This window comes from Dasypus novemcinctus, chromosome 20, assembly GCF_030445035.2.
Source record: "Dasypus novemcinctus isolate mDasNov1 chromosome 20, mDasNov1.1.hap2, whole genome shotgun sequence".
In the NCBI taxonomy this organism is placed as follows: Eukaryota; Metazoa; Chordata; class Mammalia; order Cingulata; family Dasypodidae; genus Dasypus; species Dasypus novemcinctus.
The window spans coordinates 49680384-49693412 of NC_080692.1; the positions used below are offsets into that span (position 1 = coordinate 49680384).

The following is a 13029-nucleotide window of genomic DNA, read 5'->3' on the forward strand; positions in this document are numbered from 1 at the left end:
GGGCTCCGGGTGCGGCTCGGGCCGCGGGCCGGGCTCTGGCCTCGCGGGAGGGCGTGCGGGCCCCGCGCGGCGCGGAGGCTTCCCGGAGGGGCTGGCGCGGCCGGAGGTGACTCAGCGGCCCCGGGCGCGGCGCCCGGCCCGCCCCGAGCGCACCGATGCGGGGCCGCCTGCGCTCGCGGACCTCCGGGCGGCCGAGCTGCCTCGTGGAGCGAGCGCGGCTGCCGCGGGCGGGGCTCCGTCCCGCCTCCCCCGGGGAGGCGGGCCCCGGGTGCGCCCCCAGGGCCCCCGCCCCCGCCGCGCTCGCCCCGCGCTCTGCTGCTGGAGGCGACGGCGCCGCACCGCCGGGCGGCCGGGGCGCGGGTGCACCTGCGAGCGCGCGGGGCCCTGGCCTGGTCCCCGGGCGGCGGCCCGGGCGGTGACTCTGTGCGCCGGGGCGAGGGCTGGGAACTGGTCTCCTAGCAACGGCGTCAGCCGACTGGGACAAACACGGGGAGCAAACAGTCACCCCCTCATGCGGGAGCTGGGAAGCTGTCGCTTCTTACTGGGATGACGAGCTCCAAGCTGCCGAGAGCATTTTGTTAACTGGAATCATCTTGATACTTAGTATCAGGCCGAAAGAGCCTGCAGAAAAGTCATCGAAGAGGGACATCACGTTATTTTTTTCCTATAGCCGTAAAAAACAAAAAGGAAGCAGCAGCTTGAGAGGCGCTTAAAGGACAATATGGGAACTTCGCCAATAAGGCATTTGATGTCGTAGCCCTAGCTGTAGGTGTAAGAGTTGTAAAGTGTAGAGGTGCGCGATGGAAGGTTGGAGAAGCTCGCAGAGGTTGGAAGGGAGTGGACTGCGTGAGTGGGAGTGGGCGTGGGAGCCTCTCCATTTGGCACACTGGGGAGGGAGTGTGTTCAGGCAGGTGGTGACTAAACGCTAGCTCATGATCTCCAACGGCCTGTTTACCGAAATTTTTGTCCTCTATTGACAGTTTATCAGATTTTCTTGTTTTCTGTCCAAACAGTGAGAACGGAATAGAACAGGGCGACTCTCTACAGAGTAACTCCTTGTAGCCGTGTCTGCTTCTTACCTACTGATGATTAATCAGGTTTTGGGTTTGTGATAATTCTAAGAATTCTTGGTCTCTCCCCCGTTTCCAGTGGTCGAGGTTTAACCCATTTAAATTTCTAAGGGGCAGTTTGAAGGTACTGAGGTAGAGTTTATAACAAGTAAAAGTCACGTGTAGGTCTACCGTTCTGTGACCTGACGGGTGAAGACGGGCCTGTGACCACCACTGCATCAGACCGAGAGCATCGCGGGGTCCCCAGAAGGTCCTCAGACCCTTTGTAGTCGGCTGCAGCCCCCATCCTCACCTCCTGCCAGCGGCCGGCTCGGGCTCTGTCCCTGTGGTTGTGTTTTTTTCCTGCAGTGTAATAGGATGGAGTCATAGCAGTGTATAACCTTTTGTTCCCGTTTTCTTTCCCTTTGCTTAATGCTTTTGTGATTCATCCAAGTTGATGCCCCTCTAGCAGTGCTTTGGTCTTTTTTATTGCTCAGTATTATTTAGCTGTGCGGATGTAGCCCAGCTGTATCCGGCACCAGTTGATGGGCATTTGGGTTGTTTCCAGGTTTTGACCTTTAGGAAGGAAGTTTCTGTAAACATTCATGTTCAGCTCTTTATGTAGACACGTTTTCATTTCTTTTGGTTAAATGTCTAGGAGAGGGATACATGTGGCAAGTATTTTATCTTTATAAGAAACTACCAAGCTGCTTTCCAAGGCGGCTGTTAAAATTTTGCATTCCCACCAGCAATGTTTTGAAGTTTTCAGCATAAAAGTCTCACACGTTTCATTATATATATTTGTATCTAAGTATTTCATGGGTCTTTTTGGTGCTATTGTAAATGGCAATTTTTAACATTTCCAATTTTCTGTTTATTGCTAGTATATAGAAATGCAATTGGTTTTTTTATGTTCATCTTGTATTCCTGCAGCTTTGTTAAACTCACTCATTAGTACTAGTAGCTTTTCTAGGCTCATTGGGATTTTCTACACAATCATGTTTTCTGCCACTAAAGACGGTTTTATTTCAAGCTTTCTCATCTGTCAGTATTTTCCTTGCGTTAGGACTCCTATTAGGATGTTGAATAGGACTAGTAAAAGCAGATCCCCTTGACGTGAACTTTTTTTTACCACTAAACGTGATGTTAGCTGTAGGTTTTTTGTAGATTCCTTTTTTTTTAAGATTGAGAAAGTTCTTTTTAATTCTTAGGTTACTTAGAAATTTTTAAAAAAATTACTATTATGAATGGATGTTGATTCCTCATTCTCATTGTAGCAATTATAGTTGATCACAACAGAAAGTTTGGGAAATAAAGAATCCAATAAAGTTTTGTGTGATTTATGTATCTTTAAAAAAGATAATAAAAAATTTTTAAGGGGAAAAAAAAAAAAATCCAATAAAGAAAGATTACCCTTATTTCCGTTCATCTGAGATAACCCCTGCTAATGGTCAGGAGGCTTTCATTCAGTCTCTTTTCTTTTGTGTACGTATTTCAAAAAACAAAATTGTAAGTATTATTTTATATTTTGATTTTTTTCACTTAGCATCACATTATATTTGCTACATCATGTTTTTTTTGAGAACTTGACTTGTAATGGTTGAGTTCATAGATATACCACTATTTAATGATTTTCTTATTGAAGAATAGTTCAGTTGTAATTAAATTTTCCCTCTTAAAGGTAACATTAAATCTTTGTGTATAACTCTGATAATTTTCTTTTAATTGATTCCTAAAAATGTAATTATTGGGAAGCGGACTTGGCCCAATGGATAGGGCATCTGCCTACCACATGGGAGGTCTGCGGTTCAGACCCCAGGCCTCCTTGACCTGTGTGCAGCTGGCCCATGCACAGTGCTGATGTGCGCAAGGAGTGCCCTGCCAGGCAGGGGTGTCCCCCACATAGGGGAGCCCCACGTGCAAGGAGCGTGCCCCATTAGGAGAGCCGCCTAGCGTGAAGAAAGTGCAGCCTGTCCAGGAATGGCACCGCACACACGGAGAGCTGACACAACAAGATGATGCAACAAAAAGAGACACAGGTTCCCAGTGCCGCTGATAAGGATATAAGCGGTCACAGAAGAACACAGCGAATGGACACAGAGAGCAGACAACTGGGGGGGTGAGGGAGAAAAAAAATGTAATTATTCAGAGTGTATGAAAATTCTTCAGGTTCTTCATATTCATTATCTCGTATTATTTGGTTTTCTTGACATTTGTCCTCTGAGCTTTTCACAAAGTTTGGAGTGAGATACGGTAGTTAATATATTTGGATTTTTGGGTGTCACTTTGACGTGGACTCCTAGAATTTCAGAAGCTTGCAGTTCCTTACAGATTATCTAGTTCAAACTGTTTCACAGGTTTAGAGTCTGGGTGTGGAATGATTTAAGGACATTTCCAGCCACACCATTATTTTATTGCCACTGATGCTCTTGGTGAAAATTAAGGACATCTTCATACCAAACATTGTGCAGAACCCTTTATGTATGTTGATCTTTGCGCTCTTATCACCACACCTTGAAGAAGCTCGTAGTTTTCCCTTTCCATAGACAAGGAAACTGAGTATCGCACAAGTGAGTGACTTGAAGCGATGGGTCTCCCAGGCACAGTTCTTTTTTCTTCGTTCGCTTTTCTTTCTCTTCCTCAGAATGGCTAATCTCAGTTGAGGACGCCCGGCCAGTGGACTTGCTCTTCATTCATTCATTCATTCTTCATCTGCTGAGTGAACTGAGTGTATTTATTGAGTGTGTAATACAGCTTACTACACCCATCGTAAAGAAATAAGCTGCAGAGGAACTAAGAGCAGTCCAGGTAGAACCTGAAGTTGGAAGGGTGGTCTGGCATTCGCAAGGAGGATTAATTGATAGCCTGAGAGATTAAAGGCTTTGCGTACTGGGAGCTCCAGTTAGAGTGAACTGCAGTTTCAACAGGCGTGGTAGAGTGTTGCAAATAGGAAGATACGGAGTTGTAGTAAGAAAGTGAAGTTTCAGAGGTCACGCTCCTGGACAGAGGCTCAAGCTGTGACCCTCACGGTTACCGCCCAGCGACTGACTGTTGTTGACCCAGTTGTTGCAGTTACGGTGATTACATGGTGGCAGTGAGAGCAGCCGCTTTTTAAAAGTGCCTGGAATGTACCAGTTACCACACCTCTCGAGAATTTACTTTTTATGAAAAATTTCTTATTGATGTGAAATTGACACGACCTCGAATTCACCATTTTAAAGTGTGCAATTCAGTAGGCTCCACTGGGCCCCTTCCCGGGGTTAGGCACTCCCTTAGGCATTTAGCGGTTTAGTGTTGTGCACCTGCCACCTCTGCCCAGCTCTGAAACAGCTTTATCATCCCCAGACAAAACCCCGTACCCAGTAAGCAGCCACTCCCAGTCTCCCTCCCCAGGCCCTGGCAGTCACCAGTGTGCTTTCTGTTTCTTTGCTTTTATCTGTTCTGGTTCCTGTAATGGACCAGTTCATGTAATGGAATCATGCAGCATGTGACCCTTTGTCCCTGGCTTCCTTCACTTCCTGTCATGTCTTCTGGGTTCATTAATGCATCACGTGTCAGAACTTCATTCCTTTTTACTGTCGAGTAGTATTCCATAGACATTTTGTTTTCCTATTTATCCATTAACGGACATTTTTTTTTTCTACCTTTTGGCTATTGTGAATTCTGCTGCCATGAATGTTAGTATACAAGTATTTGTGTACCTGTTTGTAGTTCTTTTGAGTATATATAGGAGTGGAATTGCTGAGTCATATGGTCATTCTTTAACTTTCTGAGGTGCCATCGAACTGTTATGCAGTGGGTCAACCATTTTAATTTCCCACCAGCAATGTGTAAGAGTTCAGTTTCTCCTCATCCTTGCCAAAACTTGTTATATTCCATTCTTTTTATTAGAGCCAGCCTAGTGGGTGTGAAGTGGTACCTCACTGTGGTTTTAATTTGCATTTCCCTAATGATTAATTGATGTTGAGCATCTTTTCATGTGCTTGTTGGCCACTTGTATGTTTTTTTTGAGAAATATCTATTCAAATTCTTTGCCCATTTTAATAAATTGGGGTGTTGAGTTGTAAGAGTTCTTTGTATATTTTGGACACCAGATCCATATCAGATATATAATTTTTCTCCTGTTCTCTAGGTTGTCTTTTCACTTTCTTGATAATGTCCCCTAATGCACAAAAGTTTTTAATTTGGTGATGTCCAATTTAACCATTTTTCTTTTATTGCTTGTGCTTTTCATGTCATAGCTAAGAATCCATTGCCAAGTCCAAGGTCATGATTTACCCCTAGACTTTCTTCATGAAAGTTTTATAATTTTAGTTATGTTTAGCTTATTGATCTATTTTCAAGCTAATATTTGTAAATGTGAGCTAGAGGTTTTTATTAAAGATTTTAGTTAAACGTTTCAAATATGTAGGTAATACTCCTTTCTCTGTGTTTTTTAATAAACACTTATATAGTGCTAATGTGTCCTGGGTACTGTTCAAAGACTTTACAAATATTAGCACATTTAATTAATATCCAATATACTTTACACTCACTTTTTCTAATTTTAACGTTTTGCTCTTTGTTTCATACTTTTAAAAAGGAATACATCATTACTGATACAGTTTATGCCCTTGAGCTCATCTCCTACTGACGTAGACCAATCAATGCCCTAATCATAATTTAATTACACCCAGGTATAAATCAGTTTGCAAACATAATCTAGTATCTACTTTTGGAATTCATGAACCATATCAAACTGCTACAATTACTAGTAAAAATACCTTACATTCTACCTTATCAGATCTCTTGCACTGATTCAATCAAAAATTTATTGATACATTTATAAATTCTTAACTGTACTGTAGCTACTACCCTAAGAATAGGACTAGTGATTTTTATCCTGTGGAGCAGTAAGTGGTTTGGTGTGAATTGTCAAGTGTGCGTGTAATAGAAGGATGAGGCTGGGGAGATGGTGAGGGCCAGATCGTAAAGCATCATGTGTGCCATGCTTAAGCATCTGCTAGATCCTCCTGATCATGGGGAAACCATGAGAGACGGAGCAGAGGAAAGGAATGCGAAGAGTCTGTACTGGCAGCTCCATGTTGGCAGTAGGGAAAAATCCACATGGGCAGCTCTGTGCAGAGAGGATTGGACCCCATAATGAAGGGGGGAGGGAAAAGCTGGTAGCAGGAGGACCACACTGACGCCAGTTAAAGTAGAATTGCGTGGAATAGTGGGGACCTCATAGAGGAGGAGGGAATGGAGGGAGGTACATAGATTCAAGAAGAATTTACGGAGTGATTGGATATGAGGAGAGGGTGGTAGTCCAGAACGAACCCTAAGTTTGAGAGTTTGTTAATTTATTCATTTCTTTAGCAGTACTTACAGAGCATCTGCAGTGTGTTAGACACTTTTCAGGTGCTTTGGGTACATGGTGAGAATAGCCCAAGGTCCCTGAACTTCCAGTTGCAGGAAGATGGATAATAACAAATGTAAAAATAAATTACAGAGCACATACAAGTAATAAGTGGGAAAAGGGAAACACAGGCAAGATAAGAGGAATCGCAGGTGCAGGAGGGGGTGAGGCCTGCCCGCAGTGTTAAACGGGGGTTAGGTTCAGAGGAGGCCTGTGGCGAGGACATGAGGCAGGTGCAGGTGTTAGCATGCAGGTGTCTAGGGGAAGGGTCCTGGCAGAAGGAGCGGCGAGCCCCTTGGGGGGGTGGTGGGGTTCATGTGAGAGGGACTCGGGGGATTAGGAGAATCGGTGAGAGAGGGGGAAGGTAGCTGGAAACAAGCTGCTGGTCATAGGTAGGAGTCGCTGTTTTACATCAGAATTAGGCAAATTTTACACTCTACTGCATAATCATTGAGGAAAAGAGAGAATGGTAAATGCCATCAGAGAGAAAGAAGGATGTGGGGGCAGATATTCTCTACCTTGTACCAGCCCTTACGAGGGCTTTAGCTTTTGTTCTGAGGATTTTGAGCAGAGGAGTGACTTGATTGACAGATGTTTACATTTTTAAAGGGTCAGTCTAATTGCCTGTTGTTGGGCTGAGGAGATGAATAGTTTTGATTATATTGAATTTGATGTGCTTGTGGGACTTTCCAGTTTGTATGTCAAGAAAGCTTAGTAGAAAAGTCCTGCCCAGCTCTGGAATCTTTGGCATATTGGTGGTAGCCAGGACCGAGAGAGTAAAGAGCGATGAGGAAGGTGTTAAGTGAGAAGAGGAAAGGCAGATGGGACAATTTAGGGATTTAGGGTTTTCGTTTTAAGTGACATCTACCCTTATGTCTATTGACCTATTGCCTTTGACTTTATGAATGACTTTGTCCAAAGGGGAAGACTTAAAAAGGATTCTCAAATTAAACACAAGGCTTGACCGAAAGATCTCTCACCAAAAATGTGGAAAACTGACTAATTTTTACCTCTTCCAATACAACCAACAGGTTGTGGTTGGTATTGTAGATTGTCAAATCGGGAGCTGATAAAATTCTTAAATAATTTTTGGTCATCTGTCCATTGTTTCTATCAGGAAGGGGGTGGCCTTGTGGTTGACCTTATAATCTACCTTTTTTCCTTATAGTTTCCCAAAACCAACTTGATAAAAGAAATGAATATATTATACTGTATAGAGGAGGAATGTAAAAAGAAATGATGTCGAGTCTTAGAAGGACAATTTAGAGTAAAGCTCTTAGAAATCAGGCTAAGAACTCAGAATTAGATTCCCTGTAGCCGTCTTCAAACATTTACCTATATTACCAAGTATATTGACATGTAATAAGTCTAGAGCAATTCCTGACAAATATCTGCTTTTGGCGTAAATATAGAACTCAGCTACTATTATAATTATTGATCTTTGAGCTTTTGTTTTCACCATAATCTCAATTGAGATTTTGGAAAATAGTCATTATTCTCCTATTTTTCCTGTTGAAGGCTAAGATGTTAATCATATAGATGGGAGAAAGATAGCATGAATATACTGAAATGGAATCCTATGCTGAATAAGGAAGATGCAGCTTAGGTAATGGATGGACTGGATGGTAACACATTATAATGAATGTAACAAACGTGCTGGTTTATGGATGTGATTGTGGCTGAAGGGAGCCTAGGAAGATTAATGTTAGTTGGAAGATAGTTGGAAGATAATATTGGGAATGTATAACTATGATTTTTGATGAGATGAGGATTGTGGTTAATAATACAGAAATGGTCTACAAGGTGTTAAGAATGTGCTAAATGGCAAAATATATAATTTATAGACTATAGCTAACAATATGTGGTGCTTTTATAGCAAAAACAAAGTTGCTACTATGGTAGTGCTAAAGATAAAAAAAAAAGAATATGGAATTTGGTTTTGTGAGATCTGAATATGATTAAACATTTTTTTTCTCCATTTTTTCATTAATAAGGAGACCCTGACTATGGCATTTAACTGATCTGTGTTCATCTGTGTGTTTTTCTGAACACTGAGTAACAATTGAGCTAGCTGTTAGAATTAGATGAGATAAAAGTGCCTGGACAGAACTTTTTAGGAGTAATGCTTCCCTAACTTGTTGAGTTGCCTAGTTCTGTTATTTTTTTTTTTTAAATTGAAGTAAAGTTATTAAAAATACTCCTTAAATTAAAAAAAAGAGAAATTTATGAATAGCTATACTTAGGTTTGTTTTTGTTTTTAATTTTAAAAGTAGAGTAAGCTGGAGGAGTAATTGTGGAAACTCTAGGATTTCTTCTTTTAGAGAGTTTTTAGGGGGGAAGGAATGACTGGATACTTTCAGCCTTTCAAGCTGGTTAATGACCACATCGCCTTTCCCTTGTGATTGGGTAGCAGTGGGGAGCTCTGGAACCAGGCAGACCTCTTTTTTCAACTCCCACCAGAATTCTTTCTTTCCATCTCTGATGATGGATTATATCACAAACATTTGTTGGTTCTCAGACTTAGAAAATGTATCGTCATTTCCTAAACAGAGAAATTCTTCATCTCTCCTGCAGTTAAGTTACCTTAACATGGTTTCAGTAATTACATGAAGATACTGTCCCAGAACTCAATTATTCTAACCAAGGAGGTTTGCCACGTTTTTGGGAACATATATGTAATGGCCTGGTGGGCTTTGTCATTTTTCTAAGAGGAAGGCAACCACCATGACTGATTAACGTCTGCCAACTGGTTATACAGGTGTGTGGAGAAGCTGGAGTGCCTGGCTATGTACATGGCAGCTGTAGCAGTCTTTTCATGGAGTTCTCTGCTTTACTCTCCATTCTTAGTAAGGTAATGGGTGGTGGGTCAAGGTGGTGCTGTTGGAATTGTTCTTCATCCATGAAACTGATACTGAAGCTTTTTGATGGTTTCGTGTTTGTGTATGTGTGTTTATGTGTGTGTGAAACAGAAAAAGTCAGGTGGCTATTGTGAAGGCAGTAAAGAGAATGCTATTTTCATTTTAGAGCTTCATTATTATAGCCTTTCAGAATACCCTGAACCTATAGGGAATCAGTTGAGATGATGGTGAAGGAGAATTATTATTTTTCATATCACTGCCATTGCTTGACTATTATCCCCCCCCCCCCTTTTTTTTTTTTTTGAGATACTGGGGGCCAGGGATTGAGTCCAGGACCTCATGTGTGGGAAGCTGGTGTTCACCCACTGAGCCACACTGGTTCCCCAAAGTTGGTTTTTATGTTTGTTTGCTTGTTGTTTTTGTTTTTTTAGGGGGTATCAGGAACTGAACCTGGGACCTCCCATGTGGGAAGTGAGTGCTCAACTGCTTGAGCTACATCTGCTCCTGTATAATAACTTTTAAGATTGGGAAATGTGAGTACTCCAACTTCATTCTTCTTTGTCAAGATGGCGTAATTATTTGGGGCCACTTATCCTATATAAATTTGATTGGCATTCCCATTTATGCTAAGAAGATTTTTGGAATTTTGATTGGGATTGCAATAAGTCTATAAATTTCTTTGGGTAGAACTGACATCTTACTGGTATTGAGACTTCCAATCCATTAACACAGAATGTCTTTCCATTTTATTTAAGTCTTCCTTAATTTCTTTTAGCAATATTGTGCAGTTTTCCGTGTACAAGTCCTTTACATCCTTGGTAAGATTTTTCCTAGGTATTTGATTCATTTACTTGCTATTGTTAATGTAATTTTTTTCTTGATTTCCTCATCTGATTGATTGTTGCTTGTGTATAGAAACATTGATTTTTGATTGTTGATCTTGTACCACACAACTTTGCTGAATTTGTTTATAAGCTCTAGGAGCTCTCGTGGATTTTTCAGGAGTTTCTGTATGTAGGATCATGTCCTCTGCAAATACTGTAAGTTTTATCTCTTCCTTTCCAATTTTAATGCCTTTTATTTCTTTTTCTTGCCTAGTTGCTTTGGCAAGAACTTCTAGTACAATGTTGAATAACAGTTGTAATGGCGCACATCCTTAACATGTTTCTGATCTTAAAGGGAAAACTTTCAGCCTTTCACCACTAAATACGATATTTACCCACCTGAAATGCTGAGGGCATTTCACATATGCCCTTTATCATGTTGAGGAAGTTTCCTTCTAATCCTAGTGTTCTAGGTGTTTTTATCAAGAAAGAGTCTGTATTTTGTCAAATGTCTTTTCTTCCTCAATGAGATGATTTTTTAAAATGTTGAACCAACCTTGCGTAAATCCCACTTGATCATGGTGTTTAATTCTTCTAATTGGTGTTGGATTTGGTTTGTTAGTATTTTGTTGAGGATTTTGCATTTATATTCATTAGAGATAGGCTTTGAAGTTTTCTTCATATGGTTTTGGTATGAGGGTGATGTTGGCCTCATAGAATGAATTAGGCAGTGTTCCCTCATCTTCAGTATTTTGGAAGTGTTTGAGCAGAATTGGAGTTAAGTCTTCTTGGAATGTTTGGTAGAATTCTCCTGTGAAGTTATCTGTTCTGGGCTTTTCTTTTTTGGGAGATTTTTGATTACTCATTCAACCTCTTTACTAATAATTTGTTTGTTGAGACTTTCTATTTCTTTTTGAGTCAATGTAGGTATTTGGTGTGTTTCTAAGAATTAGTCTTTTTCATCTAGGTTGTCTAATTTATTGGCATTCACTTGTTCATTGTATCCTCTTATAGTCCTTTTTATTTCAGTGGTTGGTAGTAATGTCCCCCTTCTCACTTAAAATTTTTATTTGTACATCTTCTCTTTTTCTTTGTCAGTGTAGCTAAAGGCTTATCAATTTTACTGATCTTTTCAAAGAACCATGTTTTTTTGGGTCACTGCTGTTAGGTGCATATATATTTAAAATTGTTACATGTTCTTGTTGAATTTTTCCCTTTGCATGTAATATGTCGTCATAACTTTTTGACTTAAAATCTATTTTATCTGATATTAGTATGGCTACCCTTGTGCTCTTTTGATTACTGTTTGCATGGGATAATTTTTCCATCCTTTTACTTTCAACCAGCTTGTATCTTTGACTTTAAGGTTGTCTCTTGCAGGCAGCATATGTCTGGGTCATGGTTTTTAAAAAAATTTTTTTAATTTTTATTTTTTAGGATATACTGGGGATTGAACCTAGGATCTTGTACATGGGAAGCAGACACTCAACTGCTGAACTACATCTGATTACTGGGTCATGCTTTTTTATCCATTTGTCTTCTCTGCCTTTAGAATGTAGAGTTTAATTCACTTATATTTGAAGTCACTACTTATAATGCAGGACTTTCTTCTCTTATTTTGCTATTTAGCCTTTGTACGTCTTATACCTGTTTTGTGCCTCAGTTCTTCTGTGAATGCCTTATTAAATATTTTCTCTAGTCTACCTGGATATATTTTCTACCTGTTTTCCTTGTGATTGCCATGTGGTTAAAATTTAAAATCCTAAAGATACAAGTTATATTTGGTTTGATACCAATTTAACTTCAATAGCATGAACATACCCTTTTCCATACCCTTTTGTCCCCCACCATTTTTTTTGGTACTTGTTACTATTTATATCTTTGTACATTCTATATCCAAAACATATATTTATCATTACTTTTTATACATTTGTATTTTATCTGCTGTAGGAAGTAAGAAATGGAGTTACATGCCAAATAATACTCTACAATAATACTGATATGTATCATTACCCAAACAGCTATCTTTAACACAGGTCTTTTTTTTTTTTTTTTTTTAATGAAACTTTCGACCTCTGTGTAATGTCCGTTCCTTTCAGTCTAAATAATAACTCCCTTTAGCATTGCCTGTAGGGTAGGATGAGTGGTGATGGAGTCCCTTAGGTTTGTTTACAGAGAATGTCTTAACCTCCCTAGTTTTTCAGAGAGAGTCTTGCTAGACAAAAGTTTCTTGGCTGGCAGTTGTTTACCTTCAGCACTATTAAGTATTTCAACCCACAGCCTTCTTGCCTCCATAGTTTCTGATGAGAAATTGGCACTTAGTTCAATTGGGACTCTTTTGTATGTAACATATTGTTTTTCTCTTGCAGTTTTCAGGACTCTCCTTTCTTTTGCATTTGGTAGTATGTTTAATATATGATGGGGTGCATTGTTCTTCATGGTGACCATGTTTGGTGTTCTCCGAGTTTCTTGAATGTGCATATTCATGTCTTTTCCTATGTTTGTGAAGTTCCCTGTCATTACCTCTTTGAATATTCCTTCTGCCCCTTTCTCTGTCTCTCCTCCTTCTGGGGCACCTGCAATGTATATATTGGTACACTTGATGGTGTCCCAGAGGTCTCTTAGGCTAGTTTTACTTTTAATGTTTTTTTTTTTCTGCTCTTCAGCCTGACTCATTTCAGGTTTCTTGTCTTCAAGGTCACTGATTCTTCTGCTAGTTCCAGTCTGATCTCTAAATCCTCGTGGGCCTTTTTTCATTTCAGTTATTATGGTCTTCAACTCCAGTGGTTCTGTTTAGTTCCTTTTTAAAAATTTCCATTCTATATTCATTGTTTTCCTATTTTCCTTTGTCTCCTTGAGCAATTTTTAAAAGGCTTTGTTCAGTGTGTCCACATTCTTGT

General features: G+C 40.3%; 1 protein-coding gene across 10 annotated transcripts in view; it reads left to right on the forward strand.

Moving 5' to 3' along the window:
* CCDC91 (coiled-coil domain containing 91) overlaps positions 1-13029 on the forward strand; it is a 316675-nt gene that overhangs the window by 433 nt on the left and 303213 nt on the right. For 4 of the 10 annotated variants that reach the window (XM_071210235.1, XM_071210238.1, XM_071210237.1 and 1 more), the window contains exon 1: positions 786-846. The exons of 3 other annotated variants lie outside the window; for them this stretch is intronic. In XM_071210235.1, the coding sequence (XP_071066336.1) occupies positions 801-846 (46 nt within the window). In that variant the 5' untranslated portion in view covers positions 786-800. Of the gene's footprint in view, positions 1-785; positions 847-9736; positions 9839-13029 lie in introns of those variants that run through there. 3 more of the 10 variants (XM_071210236.1, XM_058282984.2, XM_071210240.1) reach the window with 1 other exon arrangement.